The 23,436-nt window shown below is 41.0% G+C and overlaps 1 protein-coding gene and 1 long non-coding RNA gene across 3 annotated transcripts in view; one reads left to right on the plus strand and one right to left on the minus strand.

The window, feature by feature from the left end:
- Window positions 1-11,911, minus strand: part of Vtcn1 (V-set domain containing T cell activation inhibitor 1) — a 73,422-nt gene extending 61,511 nt beyond the window's left edge. The window contains exon 1 of the mRNA XM_013075455.3: window positions 11,787-11,911. Within this exon, the coding sequence (XP_012930909.1) occupies window positions 11,787-11,818 (32 nt within the window). The 5' untranslated portion in view covers window positions 11,819-11,911. The remainder of the gene's footprint in view (window positions 1-11,786) is intronic.
- LOC110350993 (uncharacterized) overlaps window positions 1-16,547 on the plus strand; it is a 100,660-nt gene extending 84,113 nt beyond the window's left edge. The window contains exons 3-5 of one of the 2 annotated variants that reach the window (XR_002397984.2): window positions 1,138-1,218; window positions 1,935-2,004; window positions 16,325-16,547. This is a non-coding gene — a long non-coding RNA (uncharacterized LOC110350993). The remainder of the gene's footprint in view (window positions 1-1,137; window positions 1,219-1,934; window positions 2,005-16,324) is intronic. The other variant, XR_015452057.1, reaches the window with a different exon arrangement.
- The last annotated feature ends 6,889 nt before the right edge of the window (window positions 16,548-23,436 follow it).

The raw sequence follows: 23,436 nt of genomic DNA on the forward strand, positions 1-23,436 counted from the left end.
ACTTCTTTTATAGTATTTTGTAAAAGAAGATTAAAGAGGACATCCAAAAATGGAAAGATATCTGTGTTCCTGTATAGGCAGAACTAGTCTTGTCAAAACGGTCATACTTCCAAAACTGATACATAGATTTAAAGCATTTCCAGTCAAAATACCTACAGCATTCCTCACAGAACTAGAAAAAAAATCCTAAAATTAATACAGAACCAGAAGAGACCCAGAATAGCAAAAGCAATCCTGGGCAACAAGAGTCTAGCAGTGGACATAACAGTACCAAACTTTAAATTAGATTACAAAGCTAGAATAATAATATCAGCATGGTGTTGGCAAAAAAATTCCATGGAACAGCATAGAAGATGTAGAAATAACCCTAGACACATTCTGCTATTTGATCTTTGAGAAAAGAGCCAAAAACATATGTTAGATGAAGGATGGCCCCTTTATCAAATGACCCTGGGAAAACTGGATATGCAAATGCAGAAGATCTCTTATCATGTGATAGGTTACAATTAAAATGGACCAAATATTCAAATATTAAAACAGAAACAATCTGATGGAAGACAAAATAGGTAAAACTCTTGCAGCCATAGGTGTCAGCAAAGACTTTCTGTACAGATCTCCAGTTGCACAAGAAATATCAACAATCTGCAAATGGGAGTATGTCATATTAAAAAGCTTCTGCATAGAAAAAGAAAGCAACAGAGTACAGAGAAAACCTACAGAATGAGAAAACATTCTTACCAGCTGTTCCTCAAAGGACTAATGTCTGGAATATATAAAGAACTTAAAAAAATTAGACCACCACAAATAAAAGGCCCAATTAAAAAATGTGAAAGTGAAATGATAGACACTTCACAGAAGAAACACAAAGAGCCAACAAATATGAAAAAATGGTTAACATCTCTGGCTATTAGAGAAATGAAAATTGAAAGAACAGTAAGATTTCATCTTCTACCAGGAAGAATGACAACCATTAAGAAATCAAATAATAAAAAATGTTGGCATGGCTGTGGTGAAAAAGGAACACTTCCATAATATTTATGGGAATGTAAACTACTAAAACCACTGTGAAAATCAGTATGGAGATTCTCAAAGAACTAAAAATAGAAATTACATTTGACTCAACTGTTTCCCTTCTAGGTATCTTCCACAAAGATCTGAAGACATCATATTACAGTGATACACGCCTACTTATGTTTATCACAGCACAATTCACAATAGGTAAGTCTTGGAAGCAACCTATATGTCCATCAACAGATGAATGGATGAAGAAAATGTATCTATACTTAATGGAATACTACTCAGCTATAAACAAAGATAAATTCAAGACATTTGTAGGAAAAATAGTTATACCTTGAAAATGTAATGTTAAGTGAAATAAATCAGCCACACAAGCTTAAATACTATGTGGTTTCTCTCATGTGAATAACTTAAAGTACAAATAAAAGACTGATGGATGGAAACAGAGATAGATGTTTTGCAAATAAGAAGAGGACAAAGACATCAAGAAAGAGTGTGTGTAGGGGCAGATGTAAAAAGTTTTAAGATGTGTTATATATTTATATCAACTACCCACAATGAATGTAATCATATGTCCAAACATAAACTAAACAAAATCAATAATAATGAAAATAGAGAAAGAGGATCTAGAGACAGAGGGAAGGAGGTGGATGGGAAGGGGAATAAATAAGAATCAAGATCTGTTATGTACGTGTACCCACTCCCTAAGATGAATGTAAACATCAAGTACTGCAAACACGTACGAATAAAAATAAAAAATAGTATTATTTTAGTGGGAAAAGCAGAATACAAAAAGCACCTGCTCTATTTGTAATTATGCAAAAATCCTTTGTTGGTCTTCAAAAAGGAAAAAAACCAAAAAATATTTACTTACAATGATAAAACTGTGGTTGATTTTGGGTTTTTCTGTTTTTCAGAATTTCCTTAAATGTTGTACTGTGTCACAGTAAAACAACAGCAGCAACTAGATAGGCAGCCAAGACTTTGGTAAGTTATGTCCCTCTGGCCTCTTTATTGTTAAAGACCTAAGGATAAACTAGTGTTACCTCTTGAACAGCCCCTCTCTCTCCTCACTCAGAAGCCTATCTACATAGATTTTGAAACCTACAAGCATTTCTAAAACCCAATGGCTTCTTTCTAAAGTTTGCATTTAAGTTTGTTATATGAAGTTTTGAATAGGATCCTATAGCCACGCTATTTATAAATGATGATCTGCTTTCTTGATAAGGCCTCACAAATATATTGAATCTCACCATTTCAAGAATACTGTATGTTTATAAGGAGAAAACATTACTAAAACAAATGAACTATTACAACTATTGTATAGAATGCATAGATTCTTGTGAGCTAAGTTGGGGATCTAACTTCTATTTATAAAGCTGAGTCCATGGAAAATGTCTTCTTAGTCTTAGGATACTGCCCCAACAGGCCCTCAGCAAACTACTGGTGGAGGGGGAAGTTGTCATTGCCCAAGATTTCTCTGTCAAAGCCTCAGACAAGGCCTGGCCTGCACAAGGCTTCCAGTGCAGCAGCATCACAGAGTTGCTGCTCAGAAAGACACAGTAGCTGAGGAGCATTCAGTTCTCCCCAGGGCTCAGTGGAGGTTCCTCTGTGTAAGAGATGTTCAGGAGTCCTGACATCCCCCCTCTCACAATCCCTATCCTGTCCCCAAACATAGCCTGTTCCTATGCTCTGGGCCAGCAGCAATTTGCAAGTCCACTCCAATATTCCTTGCATGTATGCAGGGATAAGTACACAAGAGGGAGAACTCCTCTACAGGGAAGCACCCACAGAGCCAGCCGTAGGACCAAGGTGACTACAGCAAGAGGCTGGAAAATTGTCTGGCTCTTGCTAAATTCCCTTGGCCTTATATTAAGGTTATTAGACAAAGATCCTCTGACCTAAGGCTGCTACAATGACACCATGACTTTCTCATCAACTCTGGCTTCTTTTCTCCTAACTGCAAAGAGAATCACCAAGACTTGGCTTCTCATAAAAAAAGAGAAGAAGAGGGGAATAGGAAAGAGATTTCCTGGACAGGTAGAAGCTAAAATCAGGGCAGCTTCTTGGCTGGAGTAATTCCTCATTTAACTTTATCCTGCCACAGGACTTTCCAGCAGAACCTTTCTCTCAAGCTTTCAGGGGACATGTCTGGGGGCTTCTTAGGAGTCTAGAAAAATTTCCCTCCCATACAGTGCTTGCTATTTACATGACTTACTCTATCATACTTGTAGGACTTTATGAAGCTTATGCCAGCCTCTTTAAAAGATAATTGTCCTTATTCTGTTGCATCCTGTTTCTGGACCTGGAGGCCTTTGGCAAAGGAAAGAGTCCATTGTCATATATTGGAAAAGAATGAAAGGATGTGTCCTTGTATCAGAGGCAGGTTCCCTGGCTGGACAGCATGGTGGTTTGGAGTTAGGTGGGGCACAGGAGGAAAGTTGGCACTACTAGACCAAATGTAAAGAAGCAGAGACCAACTCCAAAAGCTGAGACAAGTGTCACAGAACAAAGGGGAAGGAGAGTGTCATGGAAGCCAAAAGAAGAAAGGATTTTGAGGAGGAGGTAATAGGAATATCTGTATTGAATGTTGTAAAGTCAAGTAAGATAACAATAGAGAAGTAAACCCTGGATTTGGCAATGGAAATGGGAGTGATTAGAGGCACTGGTAGGTGCAGTATTTTAGGTTAGTGGGGACAAAATCCAAAATGCAATGAGTTAGTTGAGATGAAATAATAATAGAATAACTAACTCACAATAAGTGTCTGCTAAGTGCTTTCTATGTCTTAATTTACATAATTCTCACAACAATCTTATGATATAGATTCTAATGTTGCCTCCATTTTATGGATGAAGAACCCAGACACAGAGGATTAATAGCTCGCCCAAAGTCACATAGCTAGAAAGTAGCAGAGCTGGGATCAGACAGACTCAGGCAGTGTGGCTCCACTCTGTGCTTGAAACTGTCACATCGACATCCCTGCAATGCTGGGAAGCCAATAAGATCAATCACTGCAGACAGCTCTTGGAACCAGTTTGCTGAGAAGGGACAAAGGGAGCTAGGCTGGGTAGCTGCAGTGATTGCAAGGCTGAAAGATAGGTATTTTTTCTTTTTAAGATAGAAAATACTGATACATGGGTTGCATGCTGTCTGGTATAGTAGAGGCGGAGAAGGGTGATTGATGATGGCAGCTGAAGAGGTATTTCTGAGCTGGGAGTTGATTTCAGTCCAGGGCACAGAGGGGTTGACCTTTGATAGTTGGACAAATCCTCTGGACCCAGAAGAGGGGCAGAGAAAAAGGTCACCAAGGAGCCCTTTGGCAGGTGGAAAATAAAAAGATAAAAGAGTACTTGGCTGCTGAGTTTTATTTTCTCTGTGAAGGATGAAGCAAGATAATTAGCTGAGTCTGGGATGGGGAGAAGGGGTGGGTGTTTATAACATTACAGGAACAAGAGAGGTGTGAATGGCTATTCTGGGAGTGGACAGTGCAAAGAAAGCACAACAAGGTAAAAGAGACAATTCAATGCACCAAAATATTGTAGATCCTCTCTCTGTCTTTCAAATATTTTATGATTTTTATTCCATGAAATTTTTCATTGTAAATCTGCGGGAAAAAAAAAACAGGGAAAACTGTCTGCCCTTTCTCCCATTACTGCTGTGCTGGGAGTAGTAGGAATACATTTAGAAGTGATGAAATAGTAAATCTGAAGTATTCCAGGCAGATGCTTTGGGATCGTGGAAAGCTAATATAGAGAAATAAAACCTGGGCTTCTTACCTGTAGAACCTTCATGTTTTTCCTGTTTTCATCAAGACCTGTCCATTGCTCTTTAAAACATTTGTTAAGAATGTGGAATGAGAAATTTATATGTATCTGGTTCAATCTCTGTACTTTTCCTGGGATACCCAGGGGCCCAGAGAGACTGCTAATACAGTGTTTCTTGAACTTAAGCTTGCTGGATCCACCCCTAGAGTTTTCAATTCAGATCTGGAGGGGGACCTGAGAATTTGTACTTCTAACAGTTCCAGGATGGTACTGATGCCGCCGGACAGGGGACTACACTTTGAGGTGTGAGGTCAGTGTTTGGACAGGTGGGGGCCTTTGAGTTCACCTAGTTCACTACCTCAGCAGGCAGAGGATTTCCCCATATCTTACAGGACAGAGACTAGAAAGAAATATCTCAGATCCATTGACTCCCAGAACATTCCGGACACAAAGGTTCTTGTTTGGCTTATTATTCCCCTCCCTCTCTCCAAATCACTTTATTATTCTCTAAAATTATTGGGAAGAAATAATTCAATAAGGGCAATTAACACAAAGTGCTAAATATGCACACGATGCTGCTCTGCGCTTTTCACATGGATTAATTCAGTTAGTCTTCACAACAATTCTAACGGCTAGGTACTATTATTAACACCCAATTTACTGAGGGAGAAATAGAGTTGCTAAGTAACTTATTGAGGTCACACACCCAGGAAGTGGAAAGATGGACTACATACACTGATAAGACTAATTCTCATACCCACATTATTTCTATCTCTACATATGTCAAAGGTAAACATGATTGAAGCTTTAGTCTCTCAGATTTGAGGATCTTTGATATTTGAGTAATACATGCTCTGCTGGGGTCCACCATAGCTTATGGCTAAGGTCACTGAGCAACGTAGGATTATTTAAAAACCCCTGTTGTACCATTCTTTAACTGAGTGACCCTTGGGCAAGCCACATGCTTTATTTTGATTATCTCATTGATAAAATGAGAGGACTTTCTGAATTTTTGAGCCCTGAAAGTATGTAATTCTTACTGAATTTAGTCATTCCTTTCTGATGGATTCACTCATATCGAGCAGCTCCCTGAAACAATACAGACCAGCGACCCACAGACACTCATCTACTCTGGGGATATTTCCCTCATCAGACACCTAAGAACTCTGGCTGTAGCAGTTACTGATCACTGAGGAAGACAGTTTTTGCTGGCAGTGAGTTATATTCTGCTTTAAATGGCAAGAGATGAAGCATAGCTGATTAGAAAGATTTTTTAAAAAAATAAAACTATAGAGAACTAGGTAGGAACTTTTGGTTCCTGCCATTGACTGACTGGGAGGCACTGAGCAAATTATTTAGCCTCAACATTTGCATCTATAAGATGGAGATAATTAGGAGTGCGAGGCAGCTCAGCTAATTAACCATTACCGAGTGCTTGGTCATCACTCCATAGCTCAACTGCACCCTGAAGGCTTTTGATTTTGGTGTCTGCCATGCCTCCTCAGAAGGCCCAGACACCCAGCTATGCACAGAAGGACCTCCCAGGCTCACCTCACCACCTTAACTTCCCTTAGCACCACCCTTTAGTGTTCAATGCTGGCAGAGGGAGACATTTAATGAAGAGTCACAACTGTGCCATCCTCAGGCCTAAAGCAAGATTAAGTCTCAGATTCATAGGAAAAAAAGGTGGAATGGACTTAATTTTTTTCAAAACAAGGATCTGGAGAACTCTATGAATACTCACCTGAGCTTAACTTGCTAGAATTAACTTAGAAATCCCAGTGGCAATTAATCTACTATGTGCCCTCACTGGGACATTTATGTCAGAAATAGAAGAGCCAATGCAATCCTGGAATTGAAGTTTAATTTTTGTGGAAAGCCAGCCATGTTGCAGTCATCATAGAAGGACTTGCAAATAATGACTGTAGCAAGAGCTAATGTTTGTAGAGCTTTTTAGGATTGCCAGGCACATAATTATCACGTCACTCATAAACCCTAGTAATTAGGTACTGTTATCAGCCACATTTTATAGATAAGGAAACTGAAGCTCATAAAGCATTCATGATGATGCAAGGATGTGAACCTAGACAGTCTAATCCCAGAGTCCAGATGCATAGCAGCAGTACTACCTTTCTTTCTGACAGCAGTGAGAAAGACCAAGTCCAGAACCTCAAGGGACCTAACCCTAGTGAGAGAAAGAAATGAGAGAAAGGAGATGGCCACCACTACCAGATGTTCATAAAGGAGTCTGACTGTGAACATAAAAGAAGCAATTAATGGCATTTAGGAAGACTTCAAAGAGGAAGTGGCATTTGAGCTGAGTGTTGCAGCAGGTAAAGATGAGGAAAGGTATCATGATCAAGAGGTAATTTACTCCTTGGGGTACAGGAACAAAAGTGCCACCAATTTAAGTATTTCATTCAATTTAAAATGTATTCCATTTTGTGAACTCCTGTCATGTTCATTGGCTGAGCTCTAAATGCCCTGAAGCCTCAGATTCTATGGGCTCAGAGAGATTGCAAGTTGAACCCAACTTTTCTTGTCTAAATGAGTTTGAAGTGTCAACATGAAGGGTGCTGAGATCTCCCCAGGGTAGGTCCAGATGAGCATTTCTCACCATCAAAGTCTGGGATGTCTGAGCCAGGCACAAGCTTGAAAATGGGGGAAATGGGAGACAAAGATTATAGATAAAAGCTCCCTGATACTTCTTCGTTCAAGCCTCTCTTATTCTCTGTTTTGTCCACCTTCCTCCTAAAAAGATGCTTTCTCTTCGCAGGTATTCACCAATCCCATTGTTACTGGTGATTTTGGATGAAACAGGGCAGTTTGCTAACTCTTCTCTCTCTTCCTTCTCTCTCCACTCACTCTTCCCAATCCAAAACCACAGAAGTAGCCTAGGCTTCACCTACCTTTTGCTTCGTCCTCTCCAATTCTGCACCACGCTACTTCCCCTCCAAACGTTTATAACCTGTCACCAATTTTAAACCCTGAATATTTTCTGAATCTACTTCCCTTCTCTGGATCTCTACTTCTGGTTCTTATCATTCCTTATACCTCTGGCTGAAGTCATTTTTAGCTGTTCTCCCTGCTTTGGCCTTGTGCTCACCCAAGATGAAAGCCACCAAGACTTCCTTGCTTAAGAGCTTTCAATGACTCCTCATCACCAACAATAAACAAGGCCCCACGTGATCTCATGTGATCTCTCAGCCTCATCTCTCAAGACTTTCGTCCTCAAACTTCATGCACTGATAGCATAAAGTATCTTGCAGCTTTTCAGGATAGTACACTAGGTCATGAGCTTTATTTTATTCTATTCCATCTACTTAGAGATCCCTTCTCACTTGTCTTCACTTGGGTGATACTAACTCATTTTTTAAGACATCCCAGCCATCGTCTGGCTCAGGAAACATTCCTCAAAGCCTTGGGTAAGAAAGTGGTGCTATTGCATCTTGTGCCTATTATCTTACTTTTGAATGCATATTGGAAATATCTACTTGGGAATCTCTCGCCTGTTAGGCCATAACATTATCATTTTAGTCACATTTGTCTCAGTGCCTGAGGCAATATTCAACACAGAATAGATACTCTGTTAATATTGTTTATTGGAATCTAACACCCTCAGAGCAGGGAGTGTAACTTTTCTACTGTTGGACTCCAAGCAGCACCCAACAGACATTCCTTGAATGAATGCTGCTGCCACTGATAGCCTGATGGGAGAAGAGTGGAGAGTCCTTGATTACCCAGCTCTTAAATGAGCCAAGGTGGGTGGGGATGGTAGAAACTGCATGTCCTGAGCAGCACTCTATAATATGTGAAGGCATTAAGCTTTTTGGTAACTGTTAAAGGAATAATACACTGGCAGACTCTTATACTATCATTGTAGCCTTGAGCACCTCAAAAAGAGGTACCATTACGAATTAATAAAATTATGGGAAAGGGAGAAAGTTTGTGAAGGCTGAGAAAGGACACTGAGTTCCCCTAGGGGGCCTCCATCTGAATCCCCAACATAAGCAGAACAATACTGCTTACCCCTGAAGCTGCCCATTTTCCCTCTTTCCAGTGACTGCTTTACACAAAGCGTCTGCCACCCTTGCAGCTTGTTCCTGCTTTTGTAACTAGAGCATGATTAGCTAACCAGGCAACCGGGGCCACCAAGAGGAGCCTCTGTGGATTCCAGTGGATCTTGAAAGGGTAGAGGAGTCACATTTTGAACACCCACCTTTCTACTCCTCCAGCAAAACCAGTCAGGATGGTTGTAATGTGTTATTAGAAAGCTCACTCTGTCCTTGGAACAACAGAGTCACTTGTTGCATGTTTCCCATCCATGGGACCAAGCTGGAAGAATGGAGGGTGGGGGAGCTAGGGCAGTGGGAGCCAAGGCAAGTATGGCACAGGGCAGAGTACTGGGCCTTTAGTGTAAAATACACTGAGGCTAAAAGATTGAAACTAGACCTGTATCTATCACCATGCACTAAACTAAGATCGAAGTGGATTAAAGATTCAAATATTAAGACAGAAACACTAAACTTGCTGGAAGATAAGTTAGGTAGAACTCTTGAAGACACTGGCATAGGGAAAGACTTTATGAACAAAACCTCAGTAGCACGGGAACTAGCACAAAGAATCAACAACTAGGATCTCATCTTATTAAAAGGCTTCTGCACTGCAGGAGAAACCAACAGAGCTAAGAGACAACCTACAATGTGGGAAAAAATTTTTTACCGGCTGTTCCCTAGCAAAGGTCTACTATCTAGAATATATAAAGAACTGAAAAAAATCAGACCCCCAAATTCAAAGACCCAATTCAAAAATGGGCATCTGAAATGAACAGGCATTTCTCAGACAAAGAAGTAAAAGCAGCAAAAAAACATATGAAAAAATGTTCAACATCACTGGTCATTCGAGAGATGCAGATGAAAACAACGCTGAGATTCCACCTCATCCCACAAAGAATGGCTGCTATCAAGAAATCAACCAATAACAAATGCTGGGGGAGATGTAGAGAGAAAGGAACCCTTCTCCATTGTTGGTGGGAGTGCAGACTGGTGCAACCACTGTGGAAATCATTATGGAGATACCTCAAAGAACTAGGACTAGAGGTCCCATTTGACCGCGCTATTCCCCTGCTGGGGATCTTCCCCAAAGAATTAAAAGAATCATACCACAGCAATATATATGCACCCAGGTTCATAGCATCACAGTTTGTAATAGCTAAAGCTTGGAAACAGCCCAAGTGCCCATCAACTGGAGACTGGATAAAAATGTGGTTTTTTAAATAAAATGGAGTACTACTCAGCCATAAAGAATGAGAAACTAGAGACAATTGTAGCTAAATGGATACATATTGAGGTCAACCTCGAAAGTGAAATAAATGGGACACACATGTGTAAATACCGAATAGTTTCTCTGGTGTGAGAAACTGAAAGTGTAAATAAGGATTAAAATGATTAAAATGAATAATTGATAATTTGAAATAGGAAAAGGTCCAAAGGGGTAGGGGAAGTGGGAGGGGAAATGAAAGAAGGGAAAGGAAAAATTATGAGAAAAGGAAAAAATGGAAATAAAGTGTTTTTAAATAGGGAAGGGCGCACAGGTAATGGGAAAAAAATAAGAACCAAGATACATCACGTACAGGTACAAACACCCAATGATAAATGTAAATGTATTGTATACCTAAAATGTACCAATAAAAGAATTTAAGCCCTCTCCAAAAAAAACACTGAGGCTAAAGCCCCTTTTACACATGCCCCTTGAGCAAATGCCATTATTTCTGTGGGCTGATAATGAACCTTCACAAGGGGTTGGGAGTGAGATTTAAAGGACACTACTATAAAGCACCCAGTATAAGCTTCCAAAACGTGCACACCTCAAATGCAGGTGCTTCTTGAGGGGATTCTTTGGGGAAGAACAATCTGGATGAAAGCCCACCACAGTGTGCCGATTTTCCAGGGATGGGATGGAGCAGTGTCCTTGCCAGGCACAGGAAGAGTGCTGCTTCCCAGGCACTGCAGTCCACTGAAGGACTGGTGGTTTCAGATGAACTGGAGGGAGGAAGCTGGCATTTTGTTTCAAGAAAAAGAATCTCCCATTGTTTTATCAGTCTCTTCGCAAACTTTTCACTGTTTTAATCTGGATTCTTGTTCTTTCTTCCCTTCTTTCTTTCCCTCCTCTTTTTTTCTTCTTGTTGAAATAGACACTAGGAATAGCATCTCACTGAAATAGCCATAACTCTTAGAACCAGTAAATAGGTCTTCCTAACACTGTAATGAGTTGTGGCTGACATTGAATCACCAACCATTTTAAGAAAAACCTTTCATTTTCCATCTTTTCCTTTCCAGAAAGGTAAATGACATCCTGAGGGGGAAAAGGCAACTAGAATTTGAGAGGAGCAAAAGGGAGGGGAGGAGTTTGTTTCTTCCATTTCTGAGAAATTTAAGCAGCAGCAACAGCAGCTTCAAGGGTTGCTGTCCAAAGAGCTCCCAGGAAAACTAGGGACCCCATCTGCAGTTGGGGGTGAGGTGGGGCTGTGGCCATGAATTGCTCAGGAGTACAGAGAAATTACACCCACGAAGAGAAGTCAGAGCACATCCTCCTCCTTCATCTGGAGAGCTCTATAGAGGCTCTCCTGCATCCCTGTCCTCACTCATTCCCTTGCTTCCCCAGGGCATCGCACTCAGCACTCCTAAAGTTCTGAGAAAATCACATCTCTGTGGATCTCCTAGCCTGCTACACTGTGCTGTCCTCAGTCCAGTACTACCCTACCAGGTGCCAGCCCTCCATGGTAGACCACCAGTAAAAACTTTCCTATCCCTGACTGGGTGCCTCAGGTGGCCAGGGTATGACGTTGAGTCCAGTTAGCTTTTTATTTGGTGAGGCTCTTGCTGGCCTAGTGCTGGATCATAACGGTACAAATGGGGCCATATGTGACACCCCAGCAGTTCTCCAGGTTCCTAGAGGCCTCACCCAATTTCTTAACCCTAAAGACAGAGAGAAGAGTACTCTACCTCCAGAAGATGATCTGCCCCAGTGAAGCCATGGCGAGGGGAAAGATTCCTTCCTACAGCAGGGCCCAGGAGCTGGGCTGAGTGGAGCTGCTGCTGCCCTCCTGAGTGCCGTGACTCACAGTAAGCTCCAGTGTGCTCATCTTAAATAGTGCAGGCTGGGAGGGGTGTGTGCAGCTGAAGTTGGCTGGCTCAGGTATGAGGAAACAGCCCTGCTGTGCAGAATTGCCTGTGGCTGCCTGCACCCAACCAGCCAGTGAAGCCAAGGGCCAGAGCTGCCTTTCTAAGCCCTGACCTGGTGAGAGGGTGAAAAGGAGAAGCTTCCCAGGCCCTTGCTTTCGGGCTTGTGTTCAGCACAGGTGTTTTCCTCCTAACTGTGAAAGGGAGCTCTAAAGAAGGAGATTTAATCTCAAAACAAGGAAGAACTGGAACAGCTCATTGTTGGGAAGTCTCCCTCCCTTCTGGTAGCTGACAGGCAGGCAGAGGTGGAGTCAGCCCTGGTGGGGTCTCTCAGGGAGGTGATCCATGCTGAAGGACCTGAGAAAGGCCATGAGGTGAAGTGACCAGAGCACCAAATTTGTCACCTAAGAGTGAGACTGCACACCTGGGTGGAGAAATCTCTTCTAGTTTCACTTCAATGAGAGGATGAGAGGGCCTACTTTTCCCATCTCAAAATTTTATTTTGAGATAACAAAAATATTCCAAATGTATATTATTTAGGACTACTGCTGTTGAAGGTGATTGAGTTAGCAAACGATCTCTAAACTGCACCCAGCCTTGAGATTTCCAACTAGACAGGATGCTGCTTAAGGTATAAGCTTGCTATCGTTGCATCATTCCCTGCATTCTTGGATAGGAAATGTTCATGACTGCTTGGCTGACTGTCTATGGTGAAAGTGATCCAGGCCTTCCACAGATTTACTCCAGCACTGGGAATAACCATAGAGTAAAGCTGAAGGAAGGAGGACTGTGTGGTAAATCAATAACAAAGAAGAGGATGATTTCACTGCAGAAAGATCTTTAAAGTCAAACAAAGCCAGGTCCAAATCGTGAATGGTGTTGGGGAAATCACTTTATGTTTCTTCTAAGCATCTCTTGCTGGATTGGTTGGTTTGAGAAGGGGTCCATGTACCTTCCCTTTTCCAAAGTAAGTAAAGAACAATGCCTTCTAACTATGAAGCACCCATGAAGACTAGATCCTTCCCAGGCTTGGGGAAGCTGAGCAGTGATTTCCATATAGTTCCTATACATTTTGAACAAGGGCACAGAGTTTCTGTGTAACCCCTCAGTGAGCCCTAAAAACAACAGCCTCACCTCAGATACCTCCTCCAGCCATCTGGCATCACTAAGGAAAGATCCAAGGATAGCCCTGGAAGAAAAACTTGACAACCCATCAGAGAGTCCTCCAGGTGAGAGAGAGAATGGCCAAAGGGCAGCATCTATCAGGAAGAGATAAAAGAGCCTACCAGCCACAAGGCAGGCATTATTTGACAAGAATAGAAAGCTGAAGAATATTAATCTGCCTCTGAAAAATCAAACAGACATTACTGTGGTCCTGACACTAAAACCTGAACAGCACTTGAGTCTCTTGACACTCATCTCTGAGGCCTTCCACTAATAAACACTCTGTCTTGTGTCCAGGTTGCTGTTCTTCTCCTCTTCAATAAGCAAAGGGCTTCTCCACAGTTCTATCTTTTTCACCCTCTTCTCATACCACACATATCCTTTAGGTGATCTCACCCACTGCTCTGCTTCACCTACCCCTATATCTGGAGATCCCCAAATCTGTAACCCCAGCTCATGCCTCTTGACTGGGCTCCAGCTCCACATAGCTGACTTAGTGGACATCAATAGTTGTCTGTCCTTCAAGGACCATGAAACTAGAAAGCATCACTGCCATCCAGTGTTCTTACCAGTTACACCTCTTGGAATACAGCAGCATCACTTTCTACTGTAGGGGAGGAGGGAAATTTCCTCTTTGTCCCTTGAAGGGTCATTGGAATAAACTAACAAAGATTAAGTAAGAGAAAAGACACACAAATTTGTTAACATCCAAAAGGAGAAAACTACAGCAACAACTCACTGGGGAATACCCACTGCAGGCTTGTAAGTACTTATTAGGGGACTGATTAATCCCAACAACAGTCTCTTTGGAATTTGAATGACCAAAAGAAAGATATTATCTTGTAGGGGAAATCTGTCCAGATGTGGTTACATTCCTTAGTCTTCTTTTCTGAGATAGATAATGGGATTTTAGGGAGAGGGAGGATTGTGTTCCCTTTGCAGTCTGCTTTTAATACAGATAAGGGAATTCCAGAGTTCTTTATGCTTGAGTAGGCAGAAGCAGTATAAACTCTCTTTTAGGTCAAAGGCTTAGCATACCCCTACACACCCTATTTTGAGGGTGTGATTCTGAGTCCAAACACTAAATTGCATGGGTCAGAAACCTCAGAGTTGCCCTATATTTCCTCCTCTTTTCCCCTCTTCATCCCTGATTTCACCAATTCTCCTGATTCTTCCTCCTTGATTAGTTTGCTAGGGCTGCCATGACAAAATACCACAAAGTGGTGGCCTATAAATAACAGAAATTTATTCTCACTATTCTGGAGCTATAAGTCAGAGACCAATTATTAGCAGACTTGGTTTCTTCTAAGGCTTCTCTCCTTGGCTTGTAGATGGCTCTCTTCTCCCTGTGTCTTTCAGGGTCTTCCTATTGTGCATGTCTGTGTCCTATCTTCTCTTCCTATAGGAACACCAGTCATATTGGACTAGGGCCACCCTAGTGGTGACTTCATTTTGACTTAACTGCTTCTTCTAAGGCCATATCTCCAAATAGCTCACATTCTGAGGTACTTGGGGTTAGTACTTCAATATATGTACTTTTGAGAAATAATTCAGCCCATACCACTCCTTTATGCCTCTAAATATATCCCTTCTCTCTCCAGTACTACACTGAAATTCAATCTCTCATCATTTCCTCATTGAATTAAATTAGTACATTTAAATAATTAAAATTATATATTAGCTTTGTTGTCCTGCTTTTCAGCTACTCCTGTATGTAACATTCTACCCTGTTCTGCTAGAGTGATCTTCCTAAAATGCAAACCCAAGGAGGCTGCTTCTTGCCTACAGTCTGACCTTTGTCTGCCTCTCCAGGTTTTTCTCTCTTGACCTCCTTTCTCACTCTGTAGAGCAGTCATGCTGAACCGCTTTGGATGTCTCTAAAAGTCATGCTTTATCAAGCCACTCTTCCTTTATGTATACTGCACTCTCCTCCTGAAATCTATCCCTGACCTTTTCTTGTTTTATACGTAAACTATGGAAAAAATTCCCAACCACTTTCATCTCAGGGGCCATGCTCTGGGCTGCCGTGTAAACCTGGTGCTGAATTGTGACTTTTGTGTTGGCTGTTTCCTTCACTAGATCAGCCTTAAAAATAGAAAAGATGTCTTATCCATCTTTGTATTGCACACACCAATAAGCAGTCGTTAAATGTTTATTGAAAAAATGTGTATTTTTCTTTCTCCTCACACAATGATAATACTATTTCCTGTGTATGCATATGTCATTGCTAGTTCATGAGGTCCTAGAGGACAAAAATGATGCCTTCTTCATTTTTTTTATTCACCCAGTCCTAGCACTAACCCAGACATAAAAAGATTTTAGTAACACTTGATGGATGGGCAAGCAGGGATGGAATTGGGAGTGTAATCAATCCAACACATTCTGGAAGAGATGGGTTGTAAACTTAATTGACACTATTAGAGGCAGTGAGAACAAGTTGCATCTGAAATAAAGGAACAATTTAAAATTAGGACAAAAGGTAAAGCAGATGTTTAAAACAAATAAAATCTTGTTTTCTTCTTGTGAATGTTGGGCAAAGACAGGGAGAGAGACAGACACAAATGTAATGCATCTAGAGTCAAAAGATCCTCTCACGAATTTTTTTTAAAAAATAGTACTGAAACAGTCCAGTCAGTTGGAGGTTTTATTTTCTCATTGTATATCTGTATATTTTCCTGGTCACTAGGTTTAAAGTTCCCCAGAGTCACAGCACACCCTGGCTGTGTGGGGTTTTATACTTTTCACAGAAGACATGAGCTCATATGATTCTTAACAGTAACCATGAAGGGAGTTCAGTGAAGGGAGTTTTACAAATAGGAAACTAAGTCTCAGAGAATAAGGGACTTGCAAGGTCAACTAATTTTCCCCAGGCCTTGTTTACCTGTTTTTATAAATAAGGTTATATTAATAAAAGATTTCACTAGCTTTTGAACCTAATTTCTAAGGAAAGACTTAGAGCTCATCTGCTCGTTTGACATTTGGTATTCTTGGGACATGAAACAAAAAGAGCAAGAAAAGCAAGCTGTAGAAGATTCTTCCACTAAGAGTCCCCTAGGAATCATGCTTCCTTGTCCTGATGCCTTTGTACAGTCCCTGCCTCCACTGACCCTGGGCTTAGAATATAGTGGAACATTTTGCTACTGGAACATTAGCAAAGATGACACAAGCAGTGGCTTGAAAAGTTCTTGTGTTTTTAGGCATGTCCTCTGTGGCCACTGAAGACTCTTCTACCACCATATGTAAAAGATGAGCAATTCCATCTAAGACCCTTGGAACCACCAGCCCCCAGCCAACCTGCCAGCTGACTGCAGGCACATGAATGACCTCAGGAAAGAGAAAGAATCACTCAGCAGAGCCCAGCCTGAATTACTGACCTACATAATCATGAAAAAATAAAATTGTTTTTGTTTTAAGCCACTATATTCTGGGCTGATTTGTTACATAAGCAATAGATGACTGATACACTGCTCTTTCACGTTATTCTATTCCGTGTTTCTCTTTGATGATCATTGCTTCGACAGCTACTTCTGGTGTCATTTCACTAATTATTGGTGGGGGCTGCTAAATCAACCTAATATGTTTAGCCATCTTCCTTCCAGATTGAAATGGCATCCCATGGAGCACTCACTATGCTAAGACATCACACACACACACACACACAGACACAAATACACACACACACACACACGCTTGCTCACACATTCATGAATATGCACATTGATGCCTCAGAGCTTTAAAAAAACCCCTAATTTTGCTATAAAATCTGGCCAGAGGAAACCAATCAAGAGGTACTCTCACCTTTCAAAAGTAAATACTACACCTTATCTCTACCTTTTCATCAATATTTTAGGTTTTCTTCCATATACAAGTACAACCTCAGACCTAAAAATACCTTGACATATCTATTACTTCAGACATATATCATTTATTTGTTTGGGGGCACATTCAAAATTCTACTAGCTATTTTGAAATATTTTATAATTGTTGTCAGCCATATTTAGAGGAGAGGTCTTATATTGCTCAGTAGACCTGGGAAGAGCAGAGAGCAAACTTCAAAGGCACTAACAAAAAGTGAATATTAAGGAGCTATCATTTTATCTGAGAATTTAACTTACTTTCAGTATTTACTGGTGGCTCTCTTAGGGAAGGACTGATTATTTCATCACTGGCAAGGCTGGGGACCAGTATTTGAGGTGATGCCATGCTTCCTCTCCACCTCCACTCCTTCGTCCTTCAGTCAAAAACCTTCAGCTATGGATTCCTGGCAGTCCTGCCCATGGGTTCACCAGTTCACAAATTTGTCTAACCCTATTGTAATCACTAAGTCAGAATTTCCAGAGCCTGGGTACAATCCTCGGTCACCTGACTCTAAATTCAATACTGCACCCACCCCATATTCATGGAAGACACTGCTAATTGGTCACAGGTCATTTTCCTGATAGTGTGAGTGTGGTTCCAGAAATCCTGTTAAAATAACAATCTGGCATCCCCCACCAAGCAATTGGAGATAGTTCCTATAATATTGGTATTCTAGGGCTGCTGTAACAAAGTACCACAAGACAGCTGGCTTACATAGCAAACATTTATTGGTGTATAGTTCTGGAGACTAGAAGTCCAAAATCAAGGTATTGGAAGGTTTGTTCCTTTTGAGGGCTTTGGTGGAAGAATCTGATCCAGGCTTTTCTCTTTGACTTATAGATGGCCATCTCCCCTCCTGTATTTTTTTTTTTAACCTTATCTTCCTGCTATATGTAGCTGTCTCTTGTGTGCCAATTTTCTCTTTTAAAAGAGATCAGTCACATTGAGTTAGGACTCACCCAGATGATGTCATGGAGCTCAATGTGATGGTACTGGGGTGTGAGTGCCTTTGGGACATCTTTGGGAATGGGATTGGTGTCCTTATATAAGGACCCCAGAGAGCTCTGTCATTTGCTCTTTGCCATGTGAGGAAACAGCAAAATTCAAGTCTGCATCCCAGAAGCAGAACCACATCAGAACCCAATCATTCTGGCACCCCAATCTTGGACCTCCAGATTCCAGAACATCTTGTTTTAGCAACTCAGTTCATGCTATTTCATGATGGCAGCCTGAATTGACTAAGACAGTGGGGCAAAACTCCTTGGGCTAGGAGTGTAGCTTAAAGGTATAGCACTTTACTAGCATATGTAACCCCTAGGTTCAGTCCCTAGCACCACAATAAATAAATAAATAACCAACCAACCTCATAACTGTGGAAGGTTCTCCAAGAAAACGGGTAAACATCCTCTTCCCTACTTGTATCTCTAGGCATTCCCTTTCCATCTTGACTCCAGCCTTAGCTGTGTTACTTAGTTTGGCAATTGGAAAAACAACAAAAATATAAGTAGATATGAGCAGATACTTCAAGACACTTGGGCATGAGTGCTTGCTGTCTAGCTGTTTTCTGTTTTCACTTTGTTTTGTGTGTTTTAACCAGTCCTGTGACCACCCTGAGAAGGATTCTAAGTTAGCTTATTGGACGTTGAGTGACATGTGACTAGTTACTTCCCTTACTGTGCTAGTAAAATGTTCACATTTCATTGCTGTGGCCAAATACCTGAGTAAAACAACTTAAAGAAAGAAAGATTTATTTTGCCCTACAGTAGCAGAGGTTTCAATTCACAGTTGGCCTGGTCTATTGCTTTTAGGCCTGCAGGGAGGCAGAAACATTATAGTGGAAGGGTATGGGCGAAGGAAAGGTGCTTACCTTATGGCAGCCAGAAACCAAAGGAAACAGGTAGTGGGGAAGAGGCCGAGAACCATATATGGTCCTCAAGTTCAGAACTCCATGATCTACTCCCTTCAGCTGGGCCCCACCTCCTTTTTCCATCACTTCCAAATAATGCCATCAAATTATGATCTCTCAATGGATTGACCCACTTGTTATGGTCAAGATCTGAAATGTGCCCCAAAAGACTCATGTGTTTGGAGGGTGATTGGATCACAGTGGCACTATACTCATTAGCAGATTTATCCATTGATGAGGTCAGTAGATAAATATGCTGTTAGGAATAGGGCCTGGTTGGAGAGATCCTGGCTCCTCCTTTCCCTCTCTGTCTACTTTATGATAGTTATGGGTTGAACATCTTTCTTCCACTATGGCCTTCCATCATGCTGATCCACCCCACCATGGACTGAAACCATGAGCCAAAATAAACCTCTCCTCTTTTAAGTTTTAGGTATCATGTATTTTGATAAGTGACAAAGACCACTTAACAAAGTTAGATCCCTTATGATCCAGTTACTTTTCAAAAGCCCACCAGCAACCAAGTCTTTAGCACAGGACTTTTGGGGGACATTTCAAATTCGAACTATAACAGTGAGATCAGAGCCGGATTTAGCTCAGTGGTTTCGCCACCTGCTGCACAGGCGCAAGGACCTGAATTTGATCCCCGGTACCAAAAAAAAACCCAAAAAACAAAAAACAAACCAGTGAGATCAGCAACTACTGGGTGACTTTAAATGCATAAGTGAGCCCAGCTGAAACTTCATGGAACACAGATGACTTGTCTCAGTTGAGCTCAAATCATAATGAAAGGAGCAAATACATTATTATTGTTTCAAGTCAATAACATTTGGGATGATTTGTTATACAGGAAAAATATCTGGTGCAATAAGCAAAATAGAAAAGCCAAATAGAGAAAGTATTTGCAGCTCATACCACAAAGGGCTACATTTCTAATATAAAAATTCCTTATATAAATTTCCTTATTATAAAATACAAAAGACCAACAATACAGTAGAAAAATAGGCAATCGATATGAACATGCTATTTATTATAAAGAAAATACAAATAGCTTTTTATAGTATCCAAAAATGTGTCTAATCTCATTCATAATAAGATAAATTCAAATCAAAACTATACTGAGATATTATTTTAACTTATCAGATTGGCAAACATGCTGTGTTGGCAAAGCTATGGGGAAACAGACACTCTCAATAGATTGCAGGTGGAAGTATAATGTGATAGAGAGCAATTCAGTAATAGCTGTGAAAATTAAAAACACATAAGTTGTTTAACTCAGTAATTGTACTTCTAAGAATTTATCCTCTGAATGTACCTCAAAACGAGGTTATGCACTGTAGCAGACACCTCTGCCCAGCATTAGCGAGCTGTAGTGGCACAAGCTTCTTGCCCCCTAATTTGGCTGTGCACTGTCTCAGGAGTCTGACTGAAGCTTTACGTGAGTCAAATGGGCATGTCAGGTAGCAGAGTTGGGCTAGTATTGCTCCTTTGCTAATGGCTGCTACCGAGACTTAAGTCCTAGTCCATGAAGCAGCAGGGCTTGGCTGAGTTCACTTCAAGCCAAGGTCAACTGACTCCAACTAAATTCCTCCCCTCTGAATTAACCTTTTGTTCTCTTCTGAAAAAGATACGCTAGTGCCCCTGCCTGAGATACTGTTATCAGCAGGTGTCCAGAGGCCTGCCCAGCTTCCCTCCTTCCCACACTTGTATGAATAAACACTGGATGTCCTGGTGTCTTTGTCTTGGCTGCCCAGAGGAGCTTAGATCAGCCTAAGACCCAGCTCTCTCTTAAGTCTCTGTCTCTGTATCTTTTGTCCTCTGTTTCCTATCTTGAGGATGTTATACTGTCTCATAGATTGAGACCCATGGCTGGGGTTTTTGGTAACGTCTCTTATAATTCACTGCAGTATTATTTTTAGTAGCAAAAGACTAACAACAATCTACATGCTCATGAAGAAGAGATTAATAAATGAATTATAGACAGGCATATTGTGGAATATTATGCAACTAAGAAAAAGAATAAAGAAGCTGATATATGATATGAAAAACCACCCAAGACATGTTTTAAAATGAAGCAAGTTGCAGAAACTTATACACACACATTTGAATTTGCTCCTGATGTCAGTATGTAGCTCAAAATGTCAGTGCACTCCTAATGTTAATATACATCTCAAAATATAGTTGTCATACACTTAGAAAAATTTATTAGCCCTCTATATACCTTATTTCCTTGAAATTATGTTTAGTTCCTTATGGTCAGGAACTGCTATATTCATTTTTGTAAATGAGAAAAATTGTGTAAAAAGCTTAGTCAGAGCTTAGTACATAGAAAAGACTCATCACATGGTGATTTGTTTGGTTTCCCTCATAGCCTCTAATATAGTGCTTTAGCCTGGTACTTGTTCAAAAAATGATTGCCATTGAAAACAGTTTTTGAAGGCTTGGGAGTGCAGCCCTGTAGTAGAATAGTTGTCTAGTATGTGGAGGCCTTGGGTTCAACCCTCAGCATTGTACAAAAAAAAAAAAAAAAAAAAAGACAAAGTAACTGCCCTGAGCAACCATGGGACACATAATAAGAGAGAAAAAAACTTACTGTAGGAAGGAAAGAGGCTAGCAATTAGATGGATCTAGAAGTGCTGGCCAAATGCAGTAGATTCCAGAGCTATGGCCTTACCAGAAAATCAGGTTGCCCTACTCTGCTGTGTGCTTTCATAACAAGCAGTGCACCCACCTCCAAATAGATAGTCCCAGGCACTTATGAATGAGGCCTCATCTACCCAAACCAAACAGTTGTTGACAGGTGTGACCTAGTGATTCTGGAAAGAACCTTCTGAATTCAGATTCACAAACTGACTGGAGGAGACCTACTGTGAGCAAGAGACTCTCACACACCAACATGCATGGAGGCCAAAACGATTGTTCTCATTTTGTGGCATTAATTATTGAGTGCCAGATCATCAATGTGCCATGTACCAAGTGCCTCAGAAGATGCAACTGTAAGATCCAATTGCTGTTCTCAGGGAGCTTCAGTTCAATGGGAAGAGACTGAAACATAGAGAAATGAAGGAAGAGGAAGGAGAAAGAGGGGTTGGAACACTAACTAGGTTGGCAGCCTTACTTGGGGAAGCAGAATCTATCGCCCTAAACATTTATGAAGTATTACAAAAGTTGGACAAATTCTGAAATCCTCTTTTGTTGTTTCCACAGTTCCTGGATTGGTAACATCATAAAAATCTTTGATAGGGCCGGGGATTTAGCTCAGTGGTTTCACAGGCTGCTGAGCAAGCTCAAGGACCCGAGTTCAATCCCCGGTACCAAAAAAAAAAAAAAAAAGAATTAAAAATCTTTGATACACTCAGGCATTTTCTGTGATTTACCTCTCTCTTCTTTTCTGTCTTCCAATGGTTTATCACAGCTAACTTTTACCCCGATTTCCTCCCTAATGCTGTTTCCCCCTTACCACTCATATTCCATAACTCCCCTTCCCCAAACAAAAAACAAAAACAAAAGCAGTCTGTCTAGCATCTCAATCTTTTGGAATACTCTGAGTTCAAGAGCTTCCTGAGAAGGAGCTGTTAGTGTCATCGGGGTCTAACAGGGAAGAGAGGTTGATAGCAGTTGATTCTGTGGAGTCTGTTTCTACCTACACCTATAGGGTGCTTAAGCAGTAACAGGCAGAGGGAACGTATGAGAAGAACTGGCATTTTGCTACATAGGCAGCACCAAAGCTTTCTTAACATGTTCCCAGGATATGGGGAAGCATGAGGATCATTAATTAGCAGTGGACAAGAGCAGCAAAACTCTCTAAAGTACCTCTCGGGCTCTCTGATGTCACTGTTGCATACATATCTGTTACCCACACATCATCAGCCACAGAGATAGAAAGCATAAAGAAGAACACACCAGGTCCCTGTAAAACCCTCCAATAGTTTTCCAGTGAAGCCTGACTTTCATGGCTTGTGACAGCTCCATTCATCTGGCTCCTGCCCACCAAGTCATTCGCTGGAGCATTTTATATCCTCATAGCTAAAGAAGGGAAAATGGTTGCTTTTAGGATGAAGCGAGACAATATATGTCACTCACAGACACACATACCATCCTTTTCACCCCCATTGGGACATATCTAGGTTGAATTTGAATATTAAAAAATGATTAAATTGAGCATGTGTATAGCCACGTGGAGAATGATAGGAATAGGTAACCAGTACATGAGAGACAAGTTACTAGACTCACTAGTCCATTTTTTTTTTTCTTTTTTGGCACCGGGGATCAAACTCAGGACCTTGCTCTTGCAAAACAGGTGCCAGAACCACTGAGCTAAATCCCCGGCCCCTCACTAGTCCACTTTTGAAGAGAACTATCTGATAAAAGTTGAACATGAAGTGAATGACAGAGGGTGAAAACTCAAAGGACTGATAGTGACATGCTAAACTTTAGCCTCCAAAGTGTGAACCATAAGGAGTGACTGGTCAAAAACTTTTAGGAAAACCAAAACGTTTCTACTGCCAGTGTCTCTTAAGGGCCATCACACAACCACAGTAGTTG

This window comes from Heterocephalus glaber, unplaced genomic scaffold, assembly GCF_053883595.1.
Source record: "Heterocephalus glaber isolate CG9 unplaced genomic scaffold, H.glaber_assembly_v1.0 deba00001442, whole genome shotgun sequence".
Lineage (NCBI taxonomy): Eukaryota > Metazoa > Chordata > Mammalia > Rodentia > Bathyergidae > Heterocephalus > Heterocephalus glaber.